A 27,815-nucleotide genomic window follows, 5' to 3' on the forward strand; every position below is an offset into this window, starting at 1 on the left:
CTTCTTATTGAGTCAGGGGCATCATTTATTGACTATTGTGTGTATTTGCAGATGTCTTGCACTCCTCTCTCATATGACTCAGGATGCTCAACCACACTACTGCTGTCCCCCTCCCCCCCTCCAAGAGGAGCACCTTGGGATTGCTAGAGAAAGCCCCTGTCCACTCATAATGGAACCTCCCGACTCTTTGCACACTATATCTCATTTTGCTGTGTCCTATAAAGAGCCAGCTTCCTACATAAGTTCTGAAGGACCTTCATGATAAATTTTAGTATTCTAGATAAACACTTCAGTATTGTCTGAGCTATAGTTGTTGCAAAGCTTGCTTGACCCATCATCAATTTCTCTCTCAAATACCATCTATTATAACAGCTTGTTTTTAATTTTTGGGAATGAATAAGAATCACAAGTGTTCTATGCATATGGGCTGCAGATGGTACATTTATGAATAGTTCATCTGGTGTTGGGCTCGGATGATTGCACTTGTTTTTCTCTTGGAGAAGTCTTTTGCCATCACAAGACTGATGACTCCTCCTTTGGTTGCTAGTGCGCATGGGCATCGGCTCCATCCTTAGATTGTTTTTTCCCGCCATCGGGTTCAGATGAGGATCGAAGCGCTCCGGGTCGACTTCGGGGAAAAAAGTGATATTTGTTATCGAACGAGAGTTCATTTCCATCTCGACACGTTTCGTCATCAACAACAAAGTTACAACTTCTACGTCGACGAGACCGGGAGGCCTATCTCGGCGTAGTCCAGCCCGGAGTCCATGGAAAGGACTCCATTCAAAAGATGTCCAACGTGTGGTGCGAAGTTCCCACACAAGGACCTACACGAGGTGTGCAATCTCTGCCTATCACCTGAACACGAATCCAGGGACTGTGAAGCCTGTGCAGCATTCTCCTCCAAGTCGACTATTAGAAACCGTCGAACCCGAAGACACGAAGTGTCGAGAATGCAGTCAGATGTAATCCTGGAGCTGTTAGAGGCCCAGCACCCCGAAGAACAGGAAGATGAGGAGGAGTCTGGGTCGGAAGTGGACGAGTCTGATGTAGAAGAAATCGACGATCATCAAACCGTGAGTGACGACGTCCCCTTACCAAAAAACCGACCCCGTTTGGTGTCGACCCCGCCTTTGAGCCCGGTCAGACTACCGAAAAATGTTTGACGCCCCGCCTTCGGGCCCTGCAACGAAACCGAAACACTCGGCCTCCCACTATGTCGGATCCGAGAAGCTATCGACATCGAAGCTCCATACAAAGGAAGGCTCGCAGTCGAAACATTCCATGTCGAAACCGAAAAATGCTTCGACGCCGAAGACTTACTCAACACCGAAAAAATCAGGATCGAGCAAATTCTCGGTACCGAAAACACAGAACACTGACGGTCAGAAGCAAAGGCACCTTTCGGTACCGACACAGGAGCATCAGACAGATCAAAAACAAAAGACTTTTTATCGACCCGCAAACTGGCCAAGTGGTGACAAAACTACCTAAAAAGAGGAAGAATGAACAGTTGGACGACAAAGCTCTTCCTCCTAAAAAGAGAACAATGGGGACAAATACAACTCCTCCCCTTTCTCCTCAACCTACAGACACACCATCTTCTCTTCCTCACACTCTGCCAGCTATTCCTCCACCTTCTACACCAAGACCATCTACACCTCAAACAGATGTAGAAAGTGATACAGGGGAGGGAGAACTTCATGGGGATCACAACACTGCCCCAAATGAAGCAGATCCATGGGAGGATTATAATGAATGAATGAATGAATGAATAAATGAAATGTGATTTGTAAAGCGCGAACTTAGCCCAGATAATGATAACTACCCCGAACTATATCCCTCAAAACCCTCACCACCTGATAATACAGGTTTTGCACAGTTAATTAATAGGGCAGCAAAATACCACAAGGTAGACTTACACAAGGAACCTCAAGTAGAGGATTTCCATTTAGAACCACTACCTGCTGCCCAAAGAACATCAGGAACAATACCAATGCTTAAGGGTCTTCTCAATCACACAGCTGACATATTCAAAGATCCTGTGAGGGCTAGGGTATTAAACCTAAGAATTGATAAAAAAAATATAAGGCAGCCCCAAAGGACCAAATATTTATCAAAGGACAGGTACCTCTGGACTTGCTAGTAGTCACAAACGCTCATAAGAGAGCAAACTCATTAACTACAGGAGAAGCTCCTCCTCCTGATAAGGAGTCCAAGTTAATAGTTGCCTCTGGCAAGAGAGTAGCATCCCAAGCGGCAAACAGCTTGCGCACACTATGATAGAGCTCATTATGATGAGTTAGAAAAACTCATTACACATCTCCCCAAAGAACATCAAAAAAGGGCAGATCAGCTCATACAGGAAGGGAAGATAATTAGTAACACTTCCATTAAATGCGCCTTAGACGCAGCAGACACTGCAGCAAGATCCATCAACACCAGTATCATGTTAAGAAGACATGCAAGGCTCAGAGTCTCAGGGTTCAAACAAGAAGTACAAACATCCTTATTGAACCAGCCTTTTGATGAAAAAACACTTTTTGGCTCACGTACAGATGAGACGTTAGAAAAAATGAGAAAAGACACAAACGGCTAAATCAATGGGAGCATTGCAACAGCCAAGTCATAGAGGTTCCTTTCGTAGGTCCACCTATAGAGGCGGGTCAAAAAATACAGGCACAAGCCAGCAATCTACCTCTTTTACACCAACATCACCCAGAGGTAATTCAAGAGGCAGTTAGAGGTAACAACAACAAGGGTAGAGGTCGCGGAAATAACAACCGCAACTCCCCAACCCCAAAACAGTGACTTCATACAACTCCCCCCTGACCATATAACACCGGTCGGGGGACGTCTATCACAGTTCCTACCTGTCTGGGAAAACATCACATCAGACAGGTGGGTGAAACAAATTATCCAACATGGTTATTGCCTAGAACTCACTGCTACCCCACCAAACATCCCCCACAATGAGTCAAGATCATCTAACATTGTTAAAACAGGAAGTGCTATCACTGCTACAAAAGCATGCTATAGAGAAGGTTCCACAACATCAACAAGGAACAGGGGTATACTCTCTATACTTCCTAATTCCCAAAAACGACTGGTCTCTAAGGCCAATACTAGACCTCAGACCTCTCAATGCATACATAAATTCGGAACATTTCCACATGGTCACGCTCCAACAAGTACTTCCTTTACTGAAGAAAGGGGACTTTCTTTCTACACTGGATCTAAAAGACGCTTACTTTCACATCCCAATTCACAAAGCCCACAGGAAATACCTCAGGTTTGTTGTGGAAGGACAACATTATCAGTTAAAAATCCTTCCGTTTGGGGTCACAACAGCACCAAGGGTGTTCACAAAAAGCCTAGCAGTGGTTGCAGCACACCTAAGAAGACAACAAATACATGTCTTCCCTTACTTGGATGATTGGCTAATAAAAGCCAAATCACAAGAAGAATGTCTTCAAAACACACGAAAGACCATTCAGTTGCTGCACCAACTAGGGTTTACGGTGAACTACACAAAATCCCACCTGCAACCAAACAAAATTCAACAATATCTAGGGGCTACTATAGACACAGAAAGAGCCAAAGTATACCCCAATCCAATCAGGATACAAACAATGCTCGCGTTGATCCAAAGATTTCAACCACAACACTCACTAACAGCTCGAGTGTTCATGCAGCTATTAGGGATGATGTCCTCTTGCAAACTGCTAATGCCCTATGCCAGACTACAAATGCTTCCTCTGCAGGAATGTCTAGCAACACAGTGGAATCAGGCTCAAGGTCAGATTACAGATCTGGTGTTGGTAGACGACCGCACACATCGCTCTCTGAAGTGGTGGAACACAACAAACATTTTCAAGGGGCGGTTGTTCCTAGAACCAATTCCACAAGTGATATTAACAGCGGATACATCGCTCGCCGGATGGGGAGCGCATATGGACAAATATACAGTGCAGGGAAGATGGAGTGTACAGCAAAAAAGACTGCACATCAATTATCTAGAACTACTAGCAGTGGTTCTAGCATTAAAAGCTTTTCAAATGCAGATTCTCAACAAAGCAGTCCTGATCAGAACAGACAACATGAAAGCGATGTATTATATTCAAAAACAGGGGGGAGACACACTCTCTTCAACTATCCAGACTAGCGCAGGACATTTGGAGATGGGCCATTCCTCAAAACATCTATCTGTTAGCCGAACACATACCAGGAGTTCAAAATCAGATAGCAGACATCTTAACCAGAGAGTCAGAACAAATACACGAATGAGAACTGCACGACCAAATACTGCAGCCATTCTTCCAAAGATGGGGACAACCAGAGATAGATCTATTTGCCACTCATCAGAACGCAAAATGCCAAACCTTCACATCCAGGTACCCACACCACCTGTCACAGGGCAATGCGCTATGGATAAATTGGTCCAACAAATTTGCATACGCTTTTCCCCCTCTCCCACTAATTCCATTAGTGGTTCGAAAACTGCAACAACATTCAATGACAATGATTCTAGTAGCACCCACGTGGACACGACAGCCGTGGTTCACCATGCTACTGCAACTCTCACAGGTGCCACATCAAAAGTTAGAAATATTACCCATGCACCTTACACAGAACCATGGAGAAATAATGCACCCAGATCCCAAATAATTGAACCTAGCGATCTGGCTCCTGAGGTCATAGAATTTGGATACTTAAATTTACCTCCAAACTGTATGGAAATCATTAAGCAAGCAAGACGTCCTACCACCAGAGCATGCTATGCAGCAAAGTGGAAAAGGTTTGCTGTATACTGTAACAGTAACAACATCAACCCTCTGGACGCATCCACTAAAGAGATTATTTGCTATTTACTACACTTACAGCAATGTAACCTTGCTTACACCTCTATTAGAGTACATCTTGCAGCTATAGCAGCGTACCTGCAAAACAGGCAACATCTATCCCTGTTTAAAGTGCCAGCAATAAAAGCTTTCATGTAAGGCCACAAAGAGTCATTCCACCAAGACTACGGCCTTCCCCGGTCTGGAGTCTCAACATAGTACTAACCAGACTAATGGGACCGCCTTTCGAACCTATGCATAGGTGTGAAATACAATTCCTTACATGCAAGGTAGCCTTTCTTATAGCCATTACTTCACTCAGAAGAGTAAGTGAAATACAGGCATTTACAATACAAGAACCATTCCTACAGTTACACCAAAATAAAGATGTTCTTAGAACAAATCCAAAATTATTGCCTAAAGTAATTTCAACATTCCACATCAATCAGCCAGTGGAACTACCAGTCTTCTTTCCAAAACCACAGACGGTAGCAGAAAGGGCCCTACATACATTAGATGTCAGAAGGGCAATATTGTACTAGATGGAAAGAACACAAACTTTCAGAAAAACCAAACAACTATTTGTAGCATTTTCTCCAACACATAAGGGCAATCCTATCTCTAAAGCCAGGTGGATTGTAAAATGTATACAAATATGGTACATAAAAGCAAAAAGGACATTAACTGTTCCTCCTAGAGCTCACTCTACATGTAAACTAGGGGCATCTATGGCATTCTTAGGAAACATTCCTCTAGATGACATATACAAAGCAGCAACCTGGGTTACACCGCATACCTTCACAAAACACTACTGTGTAGATGTGCAGGCGACATAACAAGCTAGAGTGGGCCAAGCTGTACTAAAATCTTTATTTCAAACTGTTGCAAAAGACACTGGTGACCACCGCTAGGGAGGTAACTGCTGTATAGTCTATTCATAAATGTACCATCTGCAGCCCATATGCCACGAACAGAATATGCTACTTACCAGTATGCATCTGTTCTTGGCATAGAGGGCTGCAGAGTGGTACATGCCCTCCCAGCCTCCCCGGAAACCTGTGTCTGTTCCAACACTATCTTATTTAGATACACTTTCATGGGCATTTCTCTCTGTATTCTATCATACTACTCCATCTAACCCTACTATGGCAAAATAATCTAAGGATGGAGCCGATGCCCATGCGCACTAGCAACCAAAGGAGGAGTCATCAGTCTCGTGACGACAAGACTTCTTTAAGAGAAAAACAAGTGCAATCATCCGAGCCCAACACCAGATGGCGATCTATTCCTAAATGTACCACTCTGCAGCCCTCTATGCCAAGAACAGATGCATACTGGTAAGTAGCATATTCCTTAGTGTCAAGGAATGAACCATAAAATATGATGGTCTCTGGCCTAGTTGGGCTAAAGTGATGTGGAAAAGCTCTGCATATGCTTACTTAAAACATGTATTTTTCTGGACTGCAAGTATATTTGATACTTTATTCCTCTGAATAGGTTTCAAACCAGGACAAAGGAAAGTATTGTTTACCTGCTTCAAGAGGAATGACAAGCGGGAAGTGAAGGTTGCACAGTTAGCTGGGTCTGTTGCTGAAATGTCAGCGTATCATCACGGTGAGGTGGGTAGCATGAAATGTTGCTGTTGAGGACACCGCTAGTGTGCCCGCTCTGATTGTTTTGCTGCTTTACCTTGCTTTCCCATTTCTTCCTTTTGCCGTTAAATAATGTTGTAACTACCTTTCCTCTCTCTACTTTAAAATCCTTACGTGAATCGATATAATAAAGGAATAGTGTTGTAATAAACCATAAATCTTATACTGCTAACTCCACCTCCTATTTTGCGGTGAGGCATATACTTTAAAAATCATTTGGACTAACATTTTGTTTGCCTCTTGCCTAATAATTCCCTGAAACAAATTGAAGTCAGCACCCCTTTTTATCCTCCTCACAATAATGTGCAATTTAGACCACTCTGATTCAAGAAGTACTCTAGAAGTCTCCCCTTATAGAATTTTCCAGAACAATTTTCTTAAAACTCTTCCAGTATAAAGAGAGCATGATATGAAAATTACTTTATAAGAATTTGCCCACCCTCAGCCACCATTCCCATTTCACTTCAGTGAGCCTTATTGGTTTTCTGTTGGTGGTGGTCTTAGAAAGAACTTTGAAAGTGTTTTCATAGTTCGCATATTCTGAATGATACTGTGAATTTTATACTTATGTTGAAAGGAGCAGGGATAAGCCTGTTCTTCCTCATCAATTGAGTAATTTACTTTGTGTTGCTCTAGTTAGTAAATTCTCATGAATCTGTCGCTTGGACATACTTACTACTGTTGGGAGTTCGAAGAGGTGTTGAAAATGGAGCTACTCGAACTAGAAATTAGCCATGAGCAATAATTCCTTTTATTGTAATGTTTGTTGAACGCCGAATTATGGCCTCTAGTATACCGATGTGTAGGTTGAATCAAATCGCCACTGGTTTTCCTAATTACAGCATTGTTTTACCTTTCTAGCAAGCTTTGATGATGACGATTGTCAATTTAGCTCAGAACTTCGTAGGTAGCAACAACGCCAACCTGCTTCAACCCATTGGTCAGTTTGGAACCAGGCTTCATGGAGGCAAAGATGCTGCCAGCCCTCGTTACATTTTCACAATGTTAAGGTGAGCCTGGAGATTGTTTAATTCCTTTTTTATAGTTGCAGTTTTCCCGAGTCTTAATATGTGAAACTGAAGAGAGCAGGACCAAAGTTGTCATTAATGAAATATAGAACAGCCCATTCCAGTAGGTTGATAGGCTGCTTTGGGTGTGTCTACTTTTGATTGGTACTCCTAACTGCAGGTTCCTTACATTACAATATCCCCTAGGTGCGAGACTGAATCCAGAGAATTTTTCAGCAATGCTCCCATGCACCAATAGATTGCATTGTACATTCTCATGCTGATTCCAAGCCCCAGGTGTCAGAAAGCGGTATATAAGCACTACCCGGGCATGCTTAAATCAATTCCTTTCTTTCCACTGTTTACTAAACGGATAAAGAGCTCGACTCCTAACTCTGTCAGTGTTCTGAACACTCCAAGCCTTTTTCAGAGTGTTAACTAATGATGTCACTAAGGCTTCAAGATACAAGCCATGCCGAGACTCTAGGTAGTAGTTGTCAGTCAGGGTCCTGCACTGCCCTCACAAAACGTTTACTTTTGGTGCCTAGGCTTGAGCCTTGAAGTTCTGTGACCAATGTGCCATTATGGTCCTGTGAAAAAGTGTCTCTCTTGAAATAGATGTTATTTTTATTTATTTTACAGAGTTTTATATAGCGCAAACTTGACCCGAATCGGGTATCGGAGCGCTTTACATAGCACCAGTTGCATTACATGAGGACACATTCATTTTTTGTTAGGCTCGGGGAGATTTAGTGATTTGCCCAGAATCTCAGGATGTTCAGCGTTATTGCCACGACTCGAACCCAGTTCCCTAGATTCGAGGTCGACCGCCCTAGCCGTTAGGCCAACTCCTCTCCCAATAGATAGTCCCCACTTTTTAACTAGGCATTTCATGTGGTTTTGATTGTAGTGCACAGGTTCCTTGGCATCCAGGTCCCCTGTGCCAGAGCTTTGTCCTACAAACATATCCAAAATTGGTACGTCTGCCGCCTGTAAGTCCCTAGTAAGTGGTACCCTGAGTTTCTAGGGCCTGGAAGCTTGCATGGCCTTTTGAGGGGAAAAACAGCAGTCAACATGGCACCCTGCCTGGATGCCATGCCAGCCAGCACTGCCTGTAGGTATAGGTAAATCACTCCTCTATCAGTTCTTACAGCCCTACGGCTGGGTGGACTACACTCCAGTTGAGGCCATATCTGCAGGAGTAGATATGCCCCTACAGTACTTAAGTCAATTCTTAAATATTGTAAGTGCCAGGGAAGCCATAAGGAGTACATGGTTTGCAAATCCAACAACTAGAGTTCCCCAGCACCATGATGGCTTCACTGAAACCAAGAGTGTTTGGTACCAAACAACTCCTTGTAATAAATCCACTCTAATGCCAGTGTGAGATTGTTAAACATACTCAGAGGGCACCTCGGAGGTGCCCCCTCAAAATCTATCGACCCTGGTGTGGGCGCTGACTGGCTTTAGGCAGCATGCCTCACACAGACATGTTTCTGGACCCCTGGATGGAGAGCTTCTGTGTTCTGGGACTGGAAACTTTGCACATCCGGGGCAGTGGTGTCACACATCCTGCCTCAGGATGGGCCTGTGCTCTTAGGGAGAGCATCAAAGGCCTGCTTCCTTTGTAATGGGACCCCCAGACTCTGCTGCTAGCAGCAGATGACAGTCCCAGGTTTACACCCCTACTTTGGGTATGAAAACTGTCGGGAAACCTTAGCAAGACTAGGAGGTGTGCACACCTTTACCAATTCCACCCCTCAGGTGGAGGAGATAAAGTTAAGCACTTTTTCCATTCCTTTCATGTTGATGATGAGGGGACTCCTCCAATCAGGGCTAGGTCTATGCCCCCTCTCACAGGAGAGTGGTATAATAGTGGGTGTAGTCACCCAAGGTAAAGTGCCCATTAGTCCCTAAAACACCCCTAAAAATTAGTGTTTAGTAGGCCCCCCAGAACTAGAAGCTAGATTCTTGCAACCTACGAAGGACTTGGAAGACGCTGTGCAGCAAAGCATGCCGATGACGTCTGACTTGGTCCAAGCCCTAGGGGCCTGTCTCCAGCTTTAAGACTCTGCAAAGACGACGATGACTGTCCTGTGGCCAGCTCTATCCAGAATCCCAATGAAGCCTGCCTGCTATTCAATAAAGACCAGATCTCCAGAGGTAGAGGCCATGTCCTGAAGAATCAAACTCCAAGGGCTCCAGATCCAGCTGGACCCACGACTCCTGCCCCCTCTGCACCTGAAGCCCACAGTTTGAGTCTGGGTGGCCCACCTGTCCTGTAAAGCCTCCCAGCACCCCTGACCTTGAATACAGCATTGGCTAACTTCTCCTGAACACCACGATGACAGCCTGGATCCAGAGACGCCCCCTAACCGTAACAAGGTCTAGTAAGAAAACTCCATTGAAAAGCACCCCTCCACCAGATGCCCCTGCGACTTGGTGAGCTGAATCGACTGTACCCCAATGGCCCCCTACAGCTTTACTTACTCCTGCTGTTAGTGGTCAACCTGCAACGTCCGGTGCAACGCCTGCAGCCTGTTTGTCGAAAGCAGAATCCTCATTGGAAAGCATTGGGCGCTCGACGCTGAGTTTACACCCAGCCGCCCCTGTGCATAGTGTATGGTTGGTGCATGCCCCTCCCCATGCTTGACCTAAACCCCAAATGTTGGCCCCTGCAATCGTTTTATTTAACTGCAAACAGTGTGGCTTCGAGCACCCCCAGTCTCCATTGAAACGTATTGGACTGAACTCTGATTTTGTCCTCTGCACCCAGCCTCCCCTGTGCCGCAATTGATGCAGTTTTGGTGCTCACCTGACCTTTGCCCCTTGCTGAACTTTGGTCCTGAAGACTGGAACTGTGAATCTTATACCCATTTAACCTCAATACTGTTTTCCCCATCGGATAACATTTCAATGTCTTGAAAAGGTTCTAAGTGTTGATTTTTCAAAATGAAAAGTAGTATTAAGTGAAAACGTATTTACCTTATCAAGACCCTGTCTTAAAATAAAATACAAACAATGTATTTTCTGAAATTGGTCTGGATCACCTTCTTGAGTAGTGTGCCCATTATCGATTGATCATTTATGTGCAAGAAATGTCTTACATTTCTCTCAGGCCGCTCACCCACAATACCACTAATAGAGCACTTTGGGTTTTACATTGAGCCTTGTACACTTTTGTGGAACCCCTGAACTCTGTGCACAGTATAACCTCCAAGTGGCATAACATATACAGAGCCAGCTCCCTACAGGTCCCAAAAGGGGTTTGAAACAGGGAGACGAAGCTGTAAATTTCAGAGCATAGGTAGTTACTGTCTACACACCGGTATTTCTCCAAGATGTGGACCGTGTCTTGACTCGAGGAAGTTTCTGCGACCACTCCCCTTTTCACTGTAAATCTTCGGATAAGTCAAAGTCGAAAAACAAACACAAAAAAGGGATGTGGGTCTCAAGTTCTATCATGTTCCTGGGAGAACACATAAGGGCATCCACATTTTACGTTTCACTCCTTCGTGGTAATTGGACTTGGAAAAAATAATTCAGTTGGTCCCGGTCACCTGTCAGTTGATGAACCCGCTGCAAATCACAGCCTTCAAGAATGCCATGCTGCAAATCTGTAGTGTTTTTCAGGCTACTGTTGCACCTTTTGGCCATACAGAACCACCGAGCCTCTAGTCGGGTTAATTCTAATGGGTCCTCCCCCTAAAACGGTCTATTCCTATGGGACCCATTAATGGTCACATACCAACTGTGGTGCAAACTTCCATACTGGGTTTAAGACCCACCCCATTACCCGATGCCAATACCAACTCTACTGGCGCAGGCAAATGACCTGCTGCTGACACCCATGTTGGGCCGAGCTGAACTGATATTCCGCTGTGAAATCATAAAATCACAGCGAGTTGTTAAGCAGCCTTACCCCGAACCGGTGCTTCTACTGTTATGCAATTAGCAGCAGAGACTCCATTCTGTTTTCAGCATTTGATTCTGCTCCTGTATCAGATCAGGGACCACTTTCAGAAACTGACATGGTTTGCTTGCTTCCCCTCATTATATTGATGGTACCTTACTTGTTGACTTAAACAAATGCCAGTGGGCTTGTCACCGCCAATTAACCAGATCTTGACTCGACCCATGGGCTGCTAAAAGGAAAGTGACTTCTAAGCAGAGTGTGTTCTGAGTGCATCTGACTTAGTAGATTTGCAGGTGCCCTCCGTTTACACTGAGACCACTGTTCTGAAGGAGATGCTCAAACCTTGGCCAATGACATCTGAGCCCATGGTCTCATTCAATGATTCACTCATTAATTTCTTGATGGCCTCTTGGTCGTGTTCTTGTCTTCCCGGTAGTCAGCAGGTAGCCAGATAACCTAGTCCTTCACCCGATCTGATTTCCTCACCAAGCACACTACTCCGTCTCATTGTATAGTTTTCTACCAGTTAGGTTAAGGAAAAGGCGGAATGTAAACGCCTCGAGAGACACTGGAGGAAAGGCTTTTCTGTGGCTGACAGGGTGGTTTATAAAATCAAGATCAAGGGCTACCATGCTCCGATTAGGAAATATTAGACCTCCTACTATAAGGACAGAATAGAGGGAGCTGATAATTCAGCTAAGGAATTGTTTGCCGTGTTTAAGTCGCCTCCCTGTCCAACTCCACCGCACCTTTTGAAAGGCGCTGTGGAATCCTGTGATCGGGTGGCACAATTTTACGCGGACAAAGTGGGGGAAAATGTATTCCTCATTTCCGGTGGAGGCTAGAACAGATGGCATGACAGAAGAGGCCATTGTAAAATCTAATGGAACTGAGCTACTAGTACCCTTTAGTACTCCCCAGCAAGATATCCTAATTGACATAGCGTCCAAAATTAAATCAGGCTCCCCCAATGACCCTATTCTAAACAACAAGGGGACCCCAATTGGTATCAGCGAGGGACCTCGGGGAGCTTAATCATATAAACACAACAGTGGTCCCTGGCAGGGAGAAGAATGGATGAAAATGAATATAGACTCAGTCAGTTCTATATTAATGAAGACATACCCAGCCGGGCAGAGGTCTTCAAAGTATATATTTCAATCAAAATATACAAAACAAAATAACACCTTCAGCAAATTACGTGCGTGGGGCACACGCCTGTACCCAACCACGACCATACACAGACAAAAACATACATAAAGGGCTTACAAGGCAAAAATCAACAGTCTCTGTAAAGTTCCACTTTTTGGACAGAGAATTACTTATGGGTACCATTACATAGTTTTCTATTCAGAGTTCCACAAGTATATGGTACACAGTAGGTCGACGACGTTTCGGACCCCCTTGCTAAATAATGGGGTCCATCAGGACAAAGCAATGGTTGCCTTTTTGGTTATTAGCCTCTTTAGCCTAAGGGGAGGAAAGGAGGACAAAAAGGTACATTAAGTTTACTCACACGCATAATAAGGGTGACATTGTGCCGTGGTGATAGAGCTGGTGGAAACAGCGAGTGACTTAATTCGGTGTTGACAGGCATGTGACTGAGTGCGGTCGCACATGCTGTTGGTGACTGAGGAAGTGCTTAGGTGTGAGTGGTTCACAGAGCCAAAAAGTGACATCAAGGTCAAGTAAGAAACTACGCAGTGATACTTGAGAAGGATACCGCAGTGGTTGTTGGTGCTGAGGTTCGTAAAATTGCAGATGATCAAGTGAAAAAACGGCGCAGTGGATTGGATTCTGAGGGATTAGCAATAAGGTTGAAAAAAATGGTGATACTTATACAGTATTGTAGGGGACATCGCGGTCAGGTGAAAAGACGGTGCAGTGATGTGAAGGATACATCGATATTTAACCAGTATTGCAGGGGAAATCGTGGTCAGGTGAAAAAACGGCGCAGTGAAGTGAAATGCGGTCAAGAATACAGCAATAATTTTACCGAGAGGAGGGTTGCTCACCAGGACAGCAGTATGCAAGCTCATGTAAGAGCGCGCAAGCGGTTGATTAAAACAGGAACAGTAGAATAATTTAGTCCAGGATTTTTCTAAGGGGGAATTGGATTGTAAACGGTTAGGGCAAGAGACAGCCTTTAAATTAGTGTGGGCGGTCATTGAAAAAAGGTACGCTTACCAGTATTTTAATTAGAATTTTTCGAGGGTCCAGGGGCGGGAGAGGATTAGTCCGCTTGTACCTGTATACAAAGTAACGTTTTAAAGCAGGAATCTAAGGAAAAATAGTCGGAGGTGTATTTCAGTAAAACCCAAATGGGGCTTACCTTGAAAGCCGGGTAATACCGGGAGCGCCGCGTCGCGCTGGGGTCCTGGAACCAGGGGGGCCTGCCGGTGAAGTAAAGAGTTATCAGAGGGGGGCATTTGGGCAGGGTGCAGCACAAGGCTAGCAAGGCGAGCGTGGGGATTGTCTGGGGCTTACCGGATCAGTCGGCAAAGCTTGAGTTCCTGGTTCGAGGAGTCATGTGAGCACAACAGTTTTATTGTGCTCAGCCATTGGTTGACAAGGGGACATAGGCATAAAGGAAGGACAATGCTAGCGGCCATTTTGAGTGAGGGGAGTAAAAATTGCAGACTTCTAGAAACACCATATAGGGAAGGGGTACGGCGCAGTGACATTTGTGAGAAAAACATTTTTTTGTGACATTTACACAAACAATATTAAAATTAGAGTACATAGATTATACACACGAGTATCTACGAAGGCCAGAGTGCTTATAGTTCATTCACTTAGGTCATTTGAATTGGAGTTCATGGTCAGATTAGTGTGGTCCAGTCCTCTTGCTGGTTAAGACCAGAGTTCAAGCTGTCTGTCCTTATTATCCATTTCAATTCCTCTTTATTGAGAAGGAGACTCAAATCCCCTCCTCTTGGTGGTAATGTCACTTGGTTAATAATGGTCCAGCGGATATCGTTTTCCGTGTGTTCCTTGGAGATGAAATGTTCAACCAACGGAGCGTTGGGGGTCTTGCAGCGTATTCTGCTCCTGTGCTAGGAAATCCGCAACTTAACCTTTTGTTTGGTTTGACCAACATATAGGAGGTCACATGGGCATAAGATCGCATATACAACGTTACAACTATTGCAGTTTGTAAAAGTCTTCAAAACATTTTTAGATTCCTTATAAACAAATTCTTTACTTTCAATAGTGTATTCGCATACCACACATGTTCCACATTTCGCATGACCCCTAAGGGGTGTTATCGTCCAATGATCATTGATCGTTCTTTTGAGTGGGGTAGGGGAAGGTAATGCTGCCCTCACTAAATGATCTTTGATATTTTTTTTTTTTTTTAAAGCAAACAATGGACGTTCCCAGTTCAGTTGGCCTAAATTCAGAATGTGCCAGTTTTGTTTAATGGTTTTCGTGACTTTATTGGACACGCTGGAAAAAGTTGTGACACAAACCAATTTGTTTGTGGTGGGCTTAGGTCTATTTGACAAGAGGGTCTCACGTGGACAATACCAAGCTCGCTTCATAGAGTTTTTTGAGGCGACGAGGATAACCTCTTGGTCTCAATTTGGTGGCTAGGAGACCGGCCTCATGGAAGTAATCCTCTTTATGGAAATTGTTCCTTCGCAACCGAAGAAACTGTGAATAGGGTAAGCTATCTTTTAGGGCCCTAGGGTGGCAACTATCATAGCTTAAAAGCGTGTTTTCCTCAGTGGGTTTATGGTATAAAGATGTATAGAGTAGGCCATTCTCATGTTGGATAGTCAGGTCCAGAAAAGGGATAGAGGTCTTGTGAGTCAATGTGAATGTTAGGCCACTGCAGTTGTTGTTGAGCCAATGTAGTAGGGCTGGGAAGGCATTGATGTCATTACCCATCATGATTTTGATGTCTTTGTGGTAACTCAGACGGCGGTGAAGGCTTGAGTGGCGGACCACAAAGACATCAAAATCATTTTTTAGCCAGAGGCCAGCAAGAACCCCCCAAGAGAGGTCGTGTGAAACAACCAACACGATGGCAAAATCCCCCGGGAGAACGACAGACCCGGAACAGATTCTACCAATGGTGACAGAGGCTGTAAACACAGAACTTACTATTCCTCTGTTTAATCTGTCAAGCCATACACTATCCTCTCATGAAATCTCTATCCTTAGTAAGGGCTTATCTTTTGTACCTACTACCTACCCAAATTTTCTTGATCTACAGTCGGAACTTATGACATTTTTTCGGAAAATTAGGCTGCCTGCCTATTTTGAGCTCAACCCAACTGACCCAAAACCTGTCTCTACACCTTTTAGACCACCCTCTAAATTCTCCCCCATGGTGGGCATGATTCCCAAGGAAATCTTAACATTTGAGAAGGTGATTCTCAAAGAAACTACCGATCTGGCCAAATCTCACATTTTTATACCATATAATATCTCTGCAGATGAGAAATCAGCCATTTCTACCCTTAAGAATAATTCCAGTCTTATCATTAAGCCAGCTGATAAGGGTGGAGGAATTGTATTGCAAGACCTTGATAATTATAAAAGTGAGTTACTCCGTCAAGTATCCAATACAGACCACTACTGTAGACTTTCCACGAACCCCACCAAGGAAATCCAAGCCCTAATCAGAACTATTACTACTGAGGCTCTGGATAATGGATACCTGAGTAAACACGAATATGACTTCCTGAACACTCCAAATCCCAGAACACCAGTAATTTACACTTTGCCCAAAGTGCACAAGAGCCTTGATCAACCCCCAGGCCGCCCCATTGTATCGGGTTGTGGCTCGGTTCTGGAACCCTTGGGCCATTATGTGAATTTCTTTCTAAAGGACTTTGTCCCAACAACCCGATGTTATATAAAAGACAGTACTCATATGATCAACCTTGTTGAAAACTTTCCATTTAACCCTAATACTGAGACCCTTTGTACCCTTGATGTCGAATCATTGTATACAAACATTCCCCAGAGAGAATGATTGTTTGTAATGGAAACCATTCTTGACCAAAGAACTCGTCCTCATAGGGTCCCCACACTTTTCATAATTCAGCTCCTTGAAATCTGCCTTACACAAATTTTTTGTGTGTATGATAATCAATATTTCCAGCAGGTTCGCGGAACCTCCATGGGAGCCATTTTTGCTCCAACGTTGGCTATTCTTTACATGGATTGGTTGGAGTGTAACACGATTCTTGTTGATAGCAACCCATTCCACCAGGGCATCCTAACGTGGAGACGTTATATAGATGATGTCTTCATGATATGGGGTAATGACATCAATGCCTTCCCAGCCCTACTACATTGGCTCAACAACAACTGCAGTGGCCTAACATTCACATTGACTCACAACAAGACCTCTATCCCTTTTCTGGACCGGACTATCCAACATGAGAATGGCCTACTCTATACATCTTTATACCATAAACCCACTGAGAAAAACACGCTTTTAAGCTATGATAGTTGCCACCCTAGGGCCCTAAAAGATAGCTTACCCTATTCACAGTTTCTTCGGTTGCGAAGGAACAATTTCCATAAAGAGGATTACTTCCATGAGGCCGGTCTCCGAGCCACCAAATTGAGACCAAGAGGTTATCCTCGTCGCCTCATAAAAAACTCTATGAAGCGAGCTTGGTATTGTCCACGTGAGACCCTCTTGTCAAATAGACCTAAGCCCACCACAAACAAATTGGTTTGTGTCACAACTTTTTCCAGCGTGTCCAATAAAGTCACGAAAACCATTAAACAAAACTGGCACATTCTGAATTCAGGCCAACTGAACAGGGAACGTCCATTGTTTGCTTTAAAAAAAATAAAAAAATATCAAAGATCATTTAGTGAGGGCAGCATTACTTTCCCCTACCCCACTCAAAAGAACGATCAATGATCATTGGACGACAACACCCCTTAGGGGTCATGCGAAATGTGGAACATGTGTGGTATGCGAATACACTATTGAAAGTAAAGAATTTGTTTATAAGGAATCTAAAAATGTTTTGAAGACTTTAACAAACTGCAATAGTTGTAACGTTGTATATGCGATCTTATGCCCATGTGACCTCCTATATGTTGGTCAAACCAAACAAAAGGTTAAGTTGCGGATTTCCCAGCACAGGAGCAGAATACGCTGCAAGACCCCCAACGCTCCGTTGGTTGAACATTTCATCTCCAAGGAACACACGGAAAACGATATCCGCTGGACCATTATTAACCAAGTGACATTACCACCAAGAGGAGGGGATTTGAGTCTCCTTCTTAATAAAGAGGAATTGAAATGGATAATAAGGACAGACCGCTTGAACTCTGGTCTTAACCAGCAAGAGGACTGGACCACACTAATCTGACCATGAACTCCAATTCAAAAGACCTAAGTGAATGAACTATAAGCACTCTGGCCTTCGTAGATACTCGTGTGTATAATCTATGTACTCTAATTTTAATATTGTTTGTGTAAATGTCACAAAATTTTTTTTTTCTCACAAATGTCACTGCGCCGTACCCCTTCCCTCTATGGTGTTCCTATACGTCTGCAATTTTTACTCCCCTCACTCAAAATGGCCGCTAGCATTGTCCTTCCTTTATGCCTATGTCCCCTTGTCAACCAATGGCTGAGCACAATAAAACTGTTGTGCTCACATGACTCCCCGAACCAGGAACTCAAGCTTTGCCGACTGATCCGGTAAGCCCCAGACAATCCCCACGCTCGCCTTGCTAGCCTTGTGCTGCACCCTGCCCAAATGCCCCCCTCTGATAACTCTTTACTACACCGGCAGGCCCCCCTGGTTCCAGGACCCCAGCGCGACGCGGCGCTCCCGGTATTACCCGGCTTTCAAGGTAAGCCCCATTTGGGTTTTACTGAAATACACCTCCGACTATTTTTCCTTAGATTCCTGCTTTAAAACGTTACTTTGTATACAGGTACAAGCGGACTAATCCTCTCCCGCCCCTCAAAGGCTGTCTCTTGCCCTAACCGTTTACAATCCAATTTCCCCTTAGAAAAATCCTTGACTAAACTATTCTACTGTTCCTGTTTTAATCAACCGCTTGCGCGCTCTTACATGAGCTTGCATACTGCTGTCCTGGTGAGCAACCCTCCTCTCGGTAAAATTATTGCTGTATTCTTGACCGCATTTCACTTCACTGCGCCGTTTTTTCACCTGACCACGATTTCCCCTGCAATACTGGTTAAATATCGATGTATCCTTCACATCACTGCACCGTCTTTTCACCTGACCGCGATGTCCCCTACAATACTGTATAAGTATCGCCGTTTTTTTTCAACCTTATTGCTAATCCCTCAGAATCCAATCCACTGCGCCGTTTTTTCACTTGATCATCTGCAATTTTACGAACCTCAGCACCAACAACCACTGCGGTATCCTTCTCAAGTATCACTGCGTTGTTTCTTACTTGACCTCGATGTCACTTTTTGGCTCTGTGAACCACTCACACCTAAGCACTTCCTCAGTCACCAACAGCATGTGCGACCGCACTCAGTCACATGCCTGTCAACACCGAATTAAGTCACTCGCTGTTTCCACCAGCTCTATCACCACGGCACAATGTCACCCTTATTATGCGTGTGAGTAAACTTAATGTACCTTTTTGTCCTCCTTTCCTCCCCTTAGGCTAAAGAGGCTAATAACCAAAAAGGCAACCATTGCTTTGTCCTGATGATGGACCCCATTATTTAGCAAGGGGGTCCGAAACGTCGTCGACCTACTGTGTACCATATACTTGTGGAACTCTGAATAGAAAACTATGTAATGATACCCATAAGTAATTCTCTGTCCAAAAAGTGGAACTTTACAGAGACTGTTGATTTTTGCCTTGTACGCCCTTTATGTATGTTTTTGTCTGTGTATGGTCGTGGTTGGGTACAGGCTTGTGCCCCACGCACGTGATTTGCTGAAGGTGTTATTTTGTTTTGTATATTTTGATTGAAATATATACTTTGAAGACCTCTGCCCGGCTGGGTATGTCTTCATTAATAAGGAACTGACTGAGTCTATATTCATTTTCATCCATTCTTCTCCCTGCCAGGGACCACTGTTGTGTTTATATGATCCCCCAATGACCCGGCGCCCGCGAGAATACTTAGGGAAAGTATAAATACGCTGGAACCCCACATACGCCATCTGTTGGATCTTTCATTTGGGTCGGGGAGTGTCCTGTCAGCCTGGAAAGAGGCAGTCGTACTCCGGCTCAAGAAAAAAACCTAACATTAGTGCGGAGCAGTTAGATAACTTGCGCCCAATCTCTCTCTTCCCCTATTTCTCTAAAATTGTGGAGAAAGTTGTTAATAAGCAACTGACAGGACACATCGAAACATGTAAACTTCTTCACCGAACCCAATTGGGCTTCCGGGCATCCTACTCGACTGAATCCGCCTTACTCCTGTCAACAGAAACCATACGCAAGCTGGTGGATGAAGGCCACACTACAGCGCTGATCCTTTTGGACTTAAGCATTGCTTTCAACACTGTAGCACACCACATCTTGCTGCAGTGTCTGAAAAAAAGGGGAGTGAGAGGCAGAGCTCTGGAGTGGCTGGAATCGTTCCTCCATAATCGCAGCTTTCAAGTAGCCCAAAGACCCCACCGGTCGAAGAGTATCAGGCTGAATCAGGGAGTGCCCCAAGGGTCTAGCTTGAGCCCCACCCTTTATAATCTCTACGTAACACCAATAGCAGAGATTACTGAAAGGTTTGGGGTGCAAGTAGTAACCTATGCTGATGACACCCAACTCGTGGTGTCTCTCGCCCAGTCAGATGGGGCAGCAGCCAATAACTTCTCGATGTGCTTACAAGGTACAGCGGCCTGGATGGCCAAAAATTGCTTGAAATTAAACGGAAGCAAGACTGAGGTGCTGGTGGTGGGGAACACACCATCTGCGTGGACATCGGTATGGTGGCCGCAGGTACTGGGGCCTCTACCCTCTCCCAGCGAACAAGTCAGGAATTTGGGTATCTGGCTAGATAGCAAAATCTCCTTCGAGCACCATACTAGACGTGTGGTAGGACAATGCTTCGGTATCCTGAGAAATATGCGGAAAACATTTGACCTACTCCCTACTTCGGCCAGGAAAACCCTGGTCCATGCTCCTGTTACATCTAGGTTGGATTATGGGAACGTCCTGTACCTGCGAGCCAATGTCCGATGTATCACCAGGCTTCAGCGTATACAGAATGCGGCTGCCCGTATGATCTTAATGTTGCCCAAAAGAGCGTCATCTAAGAAAGCCCTGGAATCTCTTCACTGGCTGCCGATTAAAGAACGGGTGCTCTATAAAAGCCTGCTGATTAGTCATCGCATCATGAAGGGGAAGGGGCCATCTTATCTTTTGGAACTGCTGAGCCCGTATATCCCTAGGCGCGAGTTGAGATCTTCCGGGAAAGGGCTGATGAAGGTTCCTAAGTTTAGAAGAGCTCAGATGGGTGGGCGCTCCTTCCGAGTTCAAGCTGCTCAACACTGGAACAGACTACCACCCGAAATGCGATCAGAGAATTCGGAATGCATTTTCCGGAAACAACTGAAAACCTACCTCTTCCCTCTGGTTAGAGAGTGAGGAGGTTCGCATTTGAGGAGCTGGGAGAAGACATGCCTGACTAACTGTTGCTAGCCACATCACAGCGCGGGGACACACTGACCTCAGTGTAACCAGGCGCTTTATAACATTTATTATTATTTAACTAATTTCCTACCAATCCCCTAGATCGATAGTCCAAAAGGATCAATGTTTATGGCAAGTGAACTTTTTCTACCACGATTTTGGCACTGCAGTCATAAACAGCCTGTTAGGCCACTATACATGTGCCATATGAAACTTTTCCAGCAAGATGTTGTCAATAGTTCTGGAACACCCTAGGGCTTCCTTGGCTCAGACAATCCATGATAAAATCATGGATTGAACCATGATGAATCCAGATAAATGTTATCCATGCAGGTTAAACACCATGGGTTACATTGGCAAAGCAGAATTTTACCATTGGTGGGCTCTGCAAACATGTCTGGACTAGGTCGACTGGATTTTCTGGCAGTGTAAAGGCATTGCTGATGGACATGCCCTTTGATGTTTTTTTGTTCTTTGGAGAGAAGACTGACTTAGTGCTGGAATGATTTCAGGGTAGTAGGGCCACACTTCTGCAAAACAATTTCACAATCAGTTCTGCAAATTTAGGGGCTACTTCAGGGGATTAGCTTATAGGCAACAGCCAACTTCCCAACCAGTGCTGTAAACTCCACAGCGGCAGACATTGCTCTGGCTTGCAGGGATTCCAGTAATCCTACTCATATTCCTCTACTACAGCATCCACCTAGCTGCTTCTAGTCTTCAGTGGCTCACACACGACCATTGGGAGGCAAGATTCAGGATGTACTCCCAGGTTGGAGCTCGATCTTGTCTAACAGATGAGTCATGCAGATTCTTCAAAGGGGCTCCCCTGCCTTTCATATCCTGCTGACTCTACATTTCTCCTGCACCAGAACAAGTGGGAGCATCTGTCTATCCTGTTGCAGGAGTTATTCATCTTACTCTCCAAGGTTGCCTTCAAACGGGTACTGGACTCCAAGAGATGCAAGTATTATTAATTCCCTCCTTCTGAAAAAGAATGGAGAGCCTTGGCCTTTCATGGGACTTTTTCCTGTGGAAGGAAAAATTCAAAGTATATGCATTGGTTCAGATCCTAACTCGTCCGGATCTGGGAGACTGACTGTTATCCTTGGACTTAATGGATGTGCATTTTCATATACCCTGCATTATATTAAAACTGTGTTAACTGCCATTCACGGTGGGCAACAAAAACTTTCTCCTCCGGTGCTCATAATAGTGATGGTTGGCCATTTCCGGAGGTCAGGAGTGCTGCTTTAATGAGGCACACTTTAGTCAATTGTAGGCCAGTTCCAGACGATAGCAGATGGGAGAACTACTAACCTCAATGGTTTGCACCATAAATGAGCCGAAGCCCTACCTTTTTCCTTCACAGAGGCTTCTATTCATTTGTTCGATCCTGGATATTGTGAACTTCAAGGCTTATTATCCTTATGTCCAAGACCATCAGGATTTGATTCTGATAGTTTGAACTTAATTCCGGCATGGATGCTCAGTCTTCTTGGCCTCATGCATCTTCCCTGTCAAATATGCCATTTGGCAAATGCTGTCCCTGCAGTGGCGCCTGAAATCTGAGTGGACGCAGAATCAAAGCCACTCCAAAGGAGACAACTCAGGGTCTGCAGCGATGGCTGACTAATAATAATTTGTCCTGTAGCAGGCGACTATCCCCTCCCTCCTCAGAGTTGACAGTTATGATGGATTTTATTCTACCTGATCATGAGTGGGTTGGGGGGGGGGGGGGGGACGGGTAGAGGGGGTCTTCTGGCGGAGATGGAGATTTGTGTTCTTTGAACTCCAGCGGAGAGATGGCTCCACATCAGACTACTGGAGCTACAGGCCATTTGTTAGCCCTCTTGGCTTTCCTGCTTTCCATCAAGTGAAGAGTGGTGCAGGTTTTCGTTGACACCACCACCATGTGCTACTGCAACAAGTAGGGCAAAGTGGGCTTCTGAGGTCTGTGAGCACGTGGCTTTGCATTTCTGGAGGTGGATGGAGCCGCAAAACATCTTTCTATTTGTCAGTCTCCTGGTGGGGTCCTTTAATGGCAGAGCAGACTACCTCAGTGATGTTGACTGGCAGATCATGAGTGATGCCCACAGTCTGAGGGTGGAGAAGTTAGGCGACTCATTCCCAATGCTACCTTTCCTGCTCAGAGTTTTGAGAAATGTCAAGAACGACTGAACTTGAGTCATTCTAATTGCCCCAGATTAGGCTAGTGAAGTGTGGTTCCCGGAATTCCTGAGCATGTCCTCAGTGCTCGTACGACAGTTAAATTTCTTTATGGGGCATGTCCTCTTCCTCTGGTTATTTCCATATGATTGTGTTGTGAAATTAACATACCCACAGGAGTAGTATCCTGTAGTTATCAGGGGTGTGGAATTCCTGGAGTATGACCCAGGACATATTATTCTGGGTCAAGGACAACAGGTTTTTATGTTTTTGTGCTTGGGACAAGTAGGCACAACACCCTGCACAACACCCTGCAGCACAAACCCTCTTGGCTTCCAGTTTAGAGCAACACATTATGGATCAGGGAAGGAAATTGTCTGCTGCTAAGGTAATATTTGTGTCCATATGTTAATGCTATTCGAACTTGTTTTTATGGCTCTTTAATACAAAGTCTTTAGGGTGAGCTCTCAGAGCAAATGTTGTAAGCTGGGACTGCACTACTGACAGTTGTTCCAGTGTAAAAATGTGTACACGTTTGCAAAGTTTAACAATATGAAGCTACAGATAATGCCCTCTGATAGGATGCAAATATCTGCAGAAGCTTGAAAGCAAGCTTGATGATTCTTTGCTTTGAAAATAAAATATTCACAAATACAACTAGGGGAAAACATTTTTTGCTAAATTATAGAAAAGTTAAAGTACCATTTCTTTGAAGCATCAGTTGGTAAAATGTGTTGATACATGCTAGTATTTAAAAAAAATATTCATAATGGAAAATCAGTGTAATCAATTTCAACAAGATTATGGAAAACATGAAAATAAATAAGCAATGACAACCCCCCCCCGCCCCCACCCAAAAAAAAATAGGTCTGGCATTGGTGGTCATCCTATTGGTTTTGTCAATGTCTTGTTTTGACATGGCTTTTGTAAAACGTTATTGTTGTCGCAGCTGCCTGGCCCTCAACATTATTACAAATATTGGCAAAGTACTAAAATATTTTTTCTCTCAAAAAGCACACATTGCAACAACAGCTCCTGGCAGTAAACAAAACTTTGTGTGCTGAAATGCTTCTTGTGAAACAGCGGTACAAAAGGGGGTGGTGATGGACGGAGCATCTGAATCAATCAAACACTCACACCCAGTCAAAAGATCTGGGTTTAATCCATCACCGTTCTTTAGCCCACTCTGCCACCCCAGTTCAGACATGGCTAAATGCAAATCAGTCTGACCCTGTGCCTCATGGGAACAGTCCAGCCCGAACTGCCAAGCCATGTCTTCCCTGGACCGGAAACAAGCTTCCGAGGACCGGTTTCTGGCATTCCAGCCGTCTTCAGCCCGGCTTGCTTGAATCCAGTGGCAAAGTGAGCAAGGGACTCACGTCTGAGCATACCCTGCCACACTTATGGCGGCCAAAAGTGGTACAAAAGGGGGTGGTGATGGACGGAGCATCTGAATCAATCAAACACTCACACCCAGTCAAAAGATCTGGGTTTAATCCATCTCCGTTCTTTAGCCCACTCTGCCACCCCAGTTCAGACATGGCTATATGCAAATCAGTCTCACCCTGTGCCTCATGGGAACAGTCCAGCCCGAGCTGCCAAGCGATGTCTTCCCTGGACCGGAAACAAGCTTCCGAGGAGCGGTTTCTGGCATTCCAGACGTCTTCAGCCTGGCTTGCTGTGTTTTTTGCAATTTTCACCCCGAGTGTGCTGGGTATACTCAGACGTGAGTCCTAGGCTCTCCACACCACTGGAGTCAAGCTATCCAGGCTGATGAAGGCTGATAGCCAGAAACCGGTCCTTGGATGCTTGATTCCGGTCTGGGAAAGAAATGGCTTGGTAGTTCGGACTGGACTGCTCCCATGAGGCACAGGGTCAGAGCTGATTTGCATATAGCCAGTGTCTAACCCAGGGTGGTGTGGAGTGCAAAAAAACGATGGATTTAGGCCCAGATCCTTGTACTGGGGTGAATGTATGACATTGTTCTACATTCTGTCCAACTGTGTTTTTTGCAATTTTCACCCCTAGTGTGCTGGGTATACTCAGACGTGAGTCCCAGGCTCTCCACACCACTGGAGTCAAGCTATCCAGGCTGAAGAAGGCTGATAGCCAGAAACCGGTCCTTGGATGCTTGATTCCGGTCTGGGAAAAAAATGGCTTGGTAATTCGGACTGGACTGCTCCCATGAGGCACAGGGTCAGAGCTGATTTGCATATAGCCAGTGTCTAACCCAGGGTGGTGTGGAGTGCAAGAAAACGATGGATTTAGGCCCAGATCCTTGTACTGGGTTGAATGTATGACATTGTTCTACATTCTGTCCATCAACTGTTTTTTTTGCAATCTTGTGAAACAGCAGCATTCTCTCGCAGAAAAGCCAACCGATAGAGGAACAGATACTTTGAATGAAAACAAAAGATTTTGGTTAGCACCAGACCAAATTAGATGCCCAATTCAGAAGAAAATCACAAAAGTGCATCCGTAGTATATGTCCTTGAATTCGTGCAGATTTACTACTTTATGAATTCACAAGAATTTACGAAAGTAGGCCTGGGAATCCTACTGCTAGATAAGGTTTGTAAATTTCATTTTAGCACGATCAAATATGCATGTGTAGATTTGCTCATGCAACAATCTGTTGAGATTTAGAAGTTCACTTTCCCTTCTACCACTAGTTTTCCGACCCTAGAAGTTTTACTTCTGCCCTAGTCAAGGAGTAAATTTCCAGCCTTTCTCAGTATGGGACAAGATCAGAGAAGTGCTGGGTAAAACCCCTAAAACATGTTTGCCCAGCCTCAATGAGGCATTTCAACCCCGGAACTGTTGCTTACCGCTACCTCAATCCAAGTATGTAGATCGGCAGAAAGGTGGCAAAATAAAGGAATTACTTGTATCTAGACCTTACTGTAATATAAGCTCTGACATAATCAGAGAGGCTATTATCAGTGCTCTTGTATAATGAGATTACTGCTATAATATGTTGCTACACTACATGGCTCCAAAGGGACAAGTGGATTTTGTTTCAGAATTTTCAGATTTCAGAAGCAACCTGTCCCATGGATATGTAGATATTTTATTAAATTCCACACGCATAAGTTAGAAAGGATTGTATCTTTCATAGACTTGCATTCCCCATTTTTGGGAAAGAAATCTTAAGTAGAATGTTAGATCAGCAGGGCCGCAAAGTGTAAAGCCACTTGTGGTCCTCTGGATAATCAGTGGCTACCGGGCAGTAACTTTATGTGGGTACTAAAGTTTACTTTTAGTGTCTCAGGGCCACCAGTACTCTGCTCTATTTGCATAATCAAGTTCTTCCCCTTAGCATTTACTGTAGTAGGCTATAAAACTACTATATAGCATAATTTTTTTTTTTTTTTTTTTTTAATATATTTTTATTGCAGGAATCAGTACAACAATACAGTAACGACCAGCATCATATTATAGCCAACTCTTGCAAGATATAGCCCACCGACCCCCTTCCATAGCATTGCTATACAGCCAAGCGGCCCATATTCCTGGGGTTGGGCGGCGAATGTAGCTGGGGTCGGTAGGATGCTGGAGCTGGTCCGGATAACACACTGTCCGTCATCTGCTTTTCTAAACAAACCCCAACCCCCAAAAAGATACCCCCCCCCTCAAACTTCCAGTCATTGTGAAACTCCCCCCTCCCCCCCCCCCCCCCACCATCAGCGCCAGGGAGCTTATCACTGTAGGATCCACTGCTTGACCCACGGGGAAGGTAATAGTGCTGTTAATGCTAGTGTCTAACGGGACTCGGGTCTAGTTGTTTCTTCGCTTTCGGAGTCGCTGGGGGTACAATAATCCCTGAGGGCCTGCACCAGCGTTTCCCATTCTAACGCGGCCTCCTGCGCCTTCTCATTGCTTTGCCTCCAAGCCAACTGATATCGCAGCGCGCTCTCACCCGCCGCCCATTTCAAAAGTTCACCGTGCCATCTGCTGCCCGTAGGACCAGCACGTGCCTTCCAGTTCCTGGTCACCTCTCGCTTAGCCAGTAGGAGCCCCAGGTCTATAAATTTACTGGTGATTTTATTCCGGGGGGTATGGGGGAACCAGTGCAGTAGCCCTACCGCCGCATCGAACGATAAGTGCCTCCCCGTCACCTCTTCCAAAGTCGCCGCCACCTCCTGCCAGTAGGACGTCAATCCAGGACAGGCCCATAGCATGTGTAGGAGGTCCGCCTCCTGAGCCGGGCACCTAGGGCATTCCGCCGAGGCCGTGGCAAAATAACGCCTGATCTTAACCGGGGTCAGGTACGCCCTATGGAGAACATAGTAGTGGACCAGTTGGAAACGGGCGCTACGTGTACTCTTCCATGCTCGCCTTACCAGCTGGGACCAGGTCGTCTCCGGGATCTCCCTACCGATGTCCTCTTCCCAGCGGGACTTCAGTGTGGTGAGAGGGACCAACCCCTCGGTAATCAGCCTGCCGTAAAGGCAAGTGACCGCCTTCACTGTGCCCGCCGACATCATTACATACTGGCACACCTGAGACAATTGAGGTTCCTCTAGCCCGTTTTGCCAGTGCGCCTGGATCACTCGCACAATGGCCGAGTGCAGCAGAAAGTCGCCCCGGGGGATCCCAAAGCGGTCAATGA

General features: G+C 45.0%; 1 protein-coding gene across 4 annotated transcripts in view; it reads left to right on the top strand.

Moving 5' to 3' along the window:
* The window catches only part of TOP2B (DNA topoisomerase II beta), a 683,650-nt gene that overhangs the window by 409,557 nt on the left and 246,278 nt on the right, over window positions 1–27,815 (top strand). For all 4 annotated transcript variants that reach the window (XM_086942134.1, XM_086942133.1, XM_086942135.1 and 1 more), the window contains exons 19-20: window positions 6,339–6,460; window positions 7,355–7,503. In XM_086942134.1, coding sequence (XP_086798260.1) covers window positions 6,339–6,460; window positions 7,355–7,503 — 271 coding nt within the window. The remainder of the gene's footprint in view (window positions 1–6,338; window positions 6,461–7,354; window positions 7,504–27,815) is intronic.

The sequence above is a fragment of the Lissotriton vulgaris genome, chromosome 10, assembly GCF_964263255.1.
Source record: "Lissotriton vulgaris chromosome 10, aLisVul1.2, whole genome shotgun sequence".
Classification (NCBI taxonomy): domain Eukaryota; kingdom Metazoa; phylum Chordata; class Amphibia; order Caudata; family Salamandridae; genus Lissotriton; species Lissotriton vulgaris.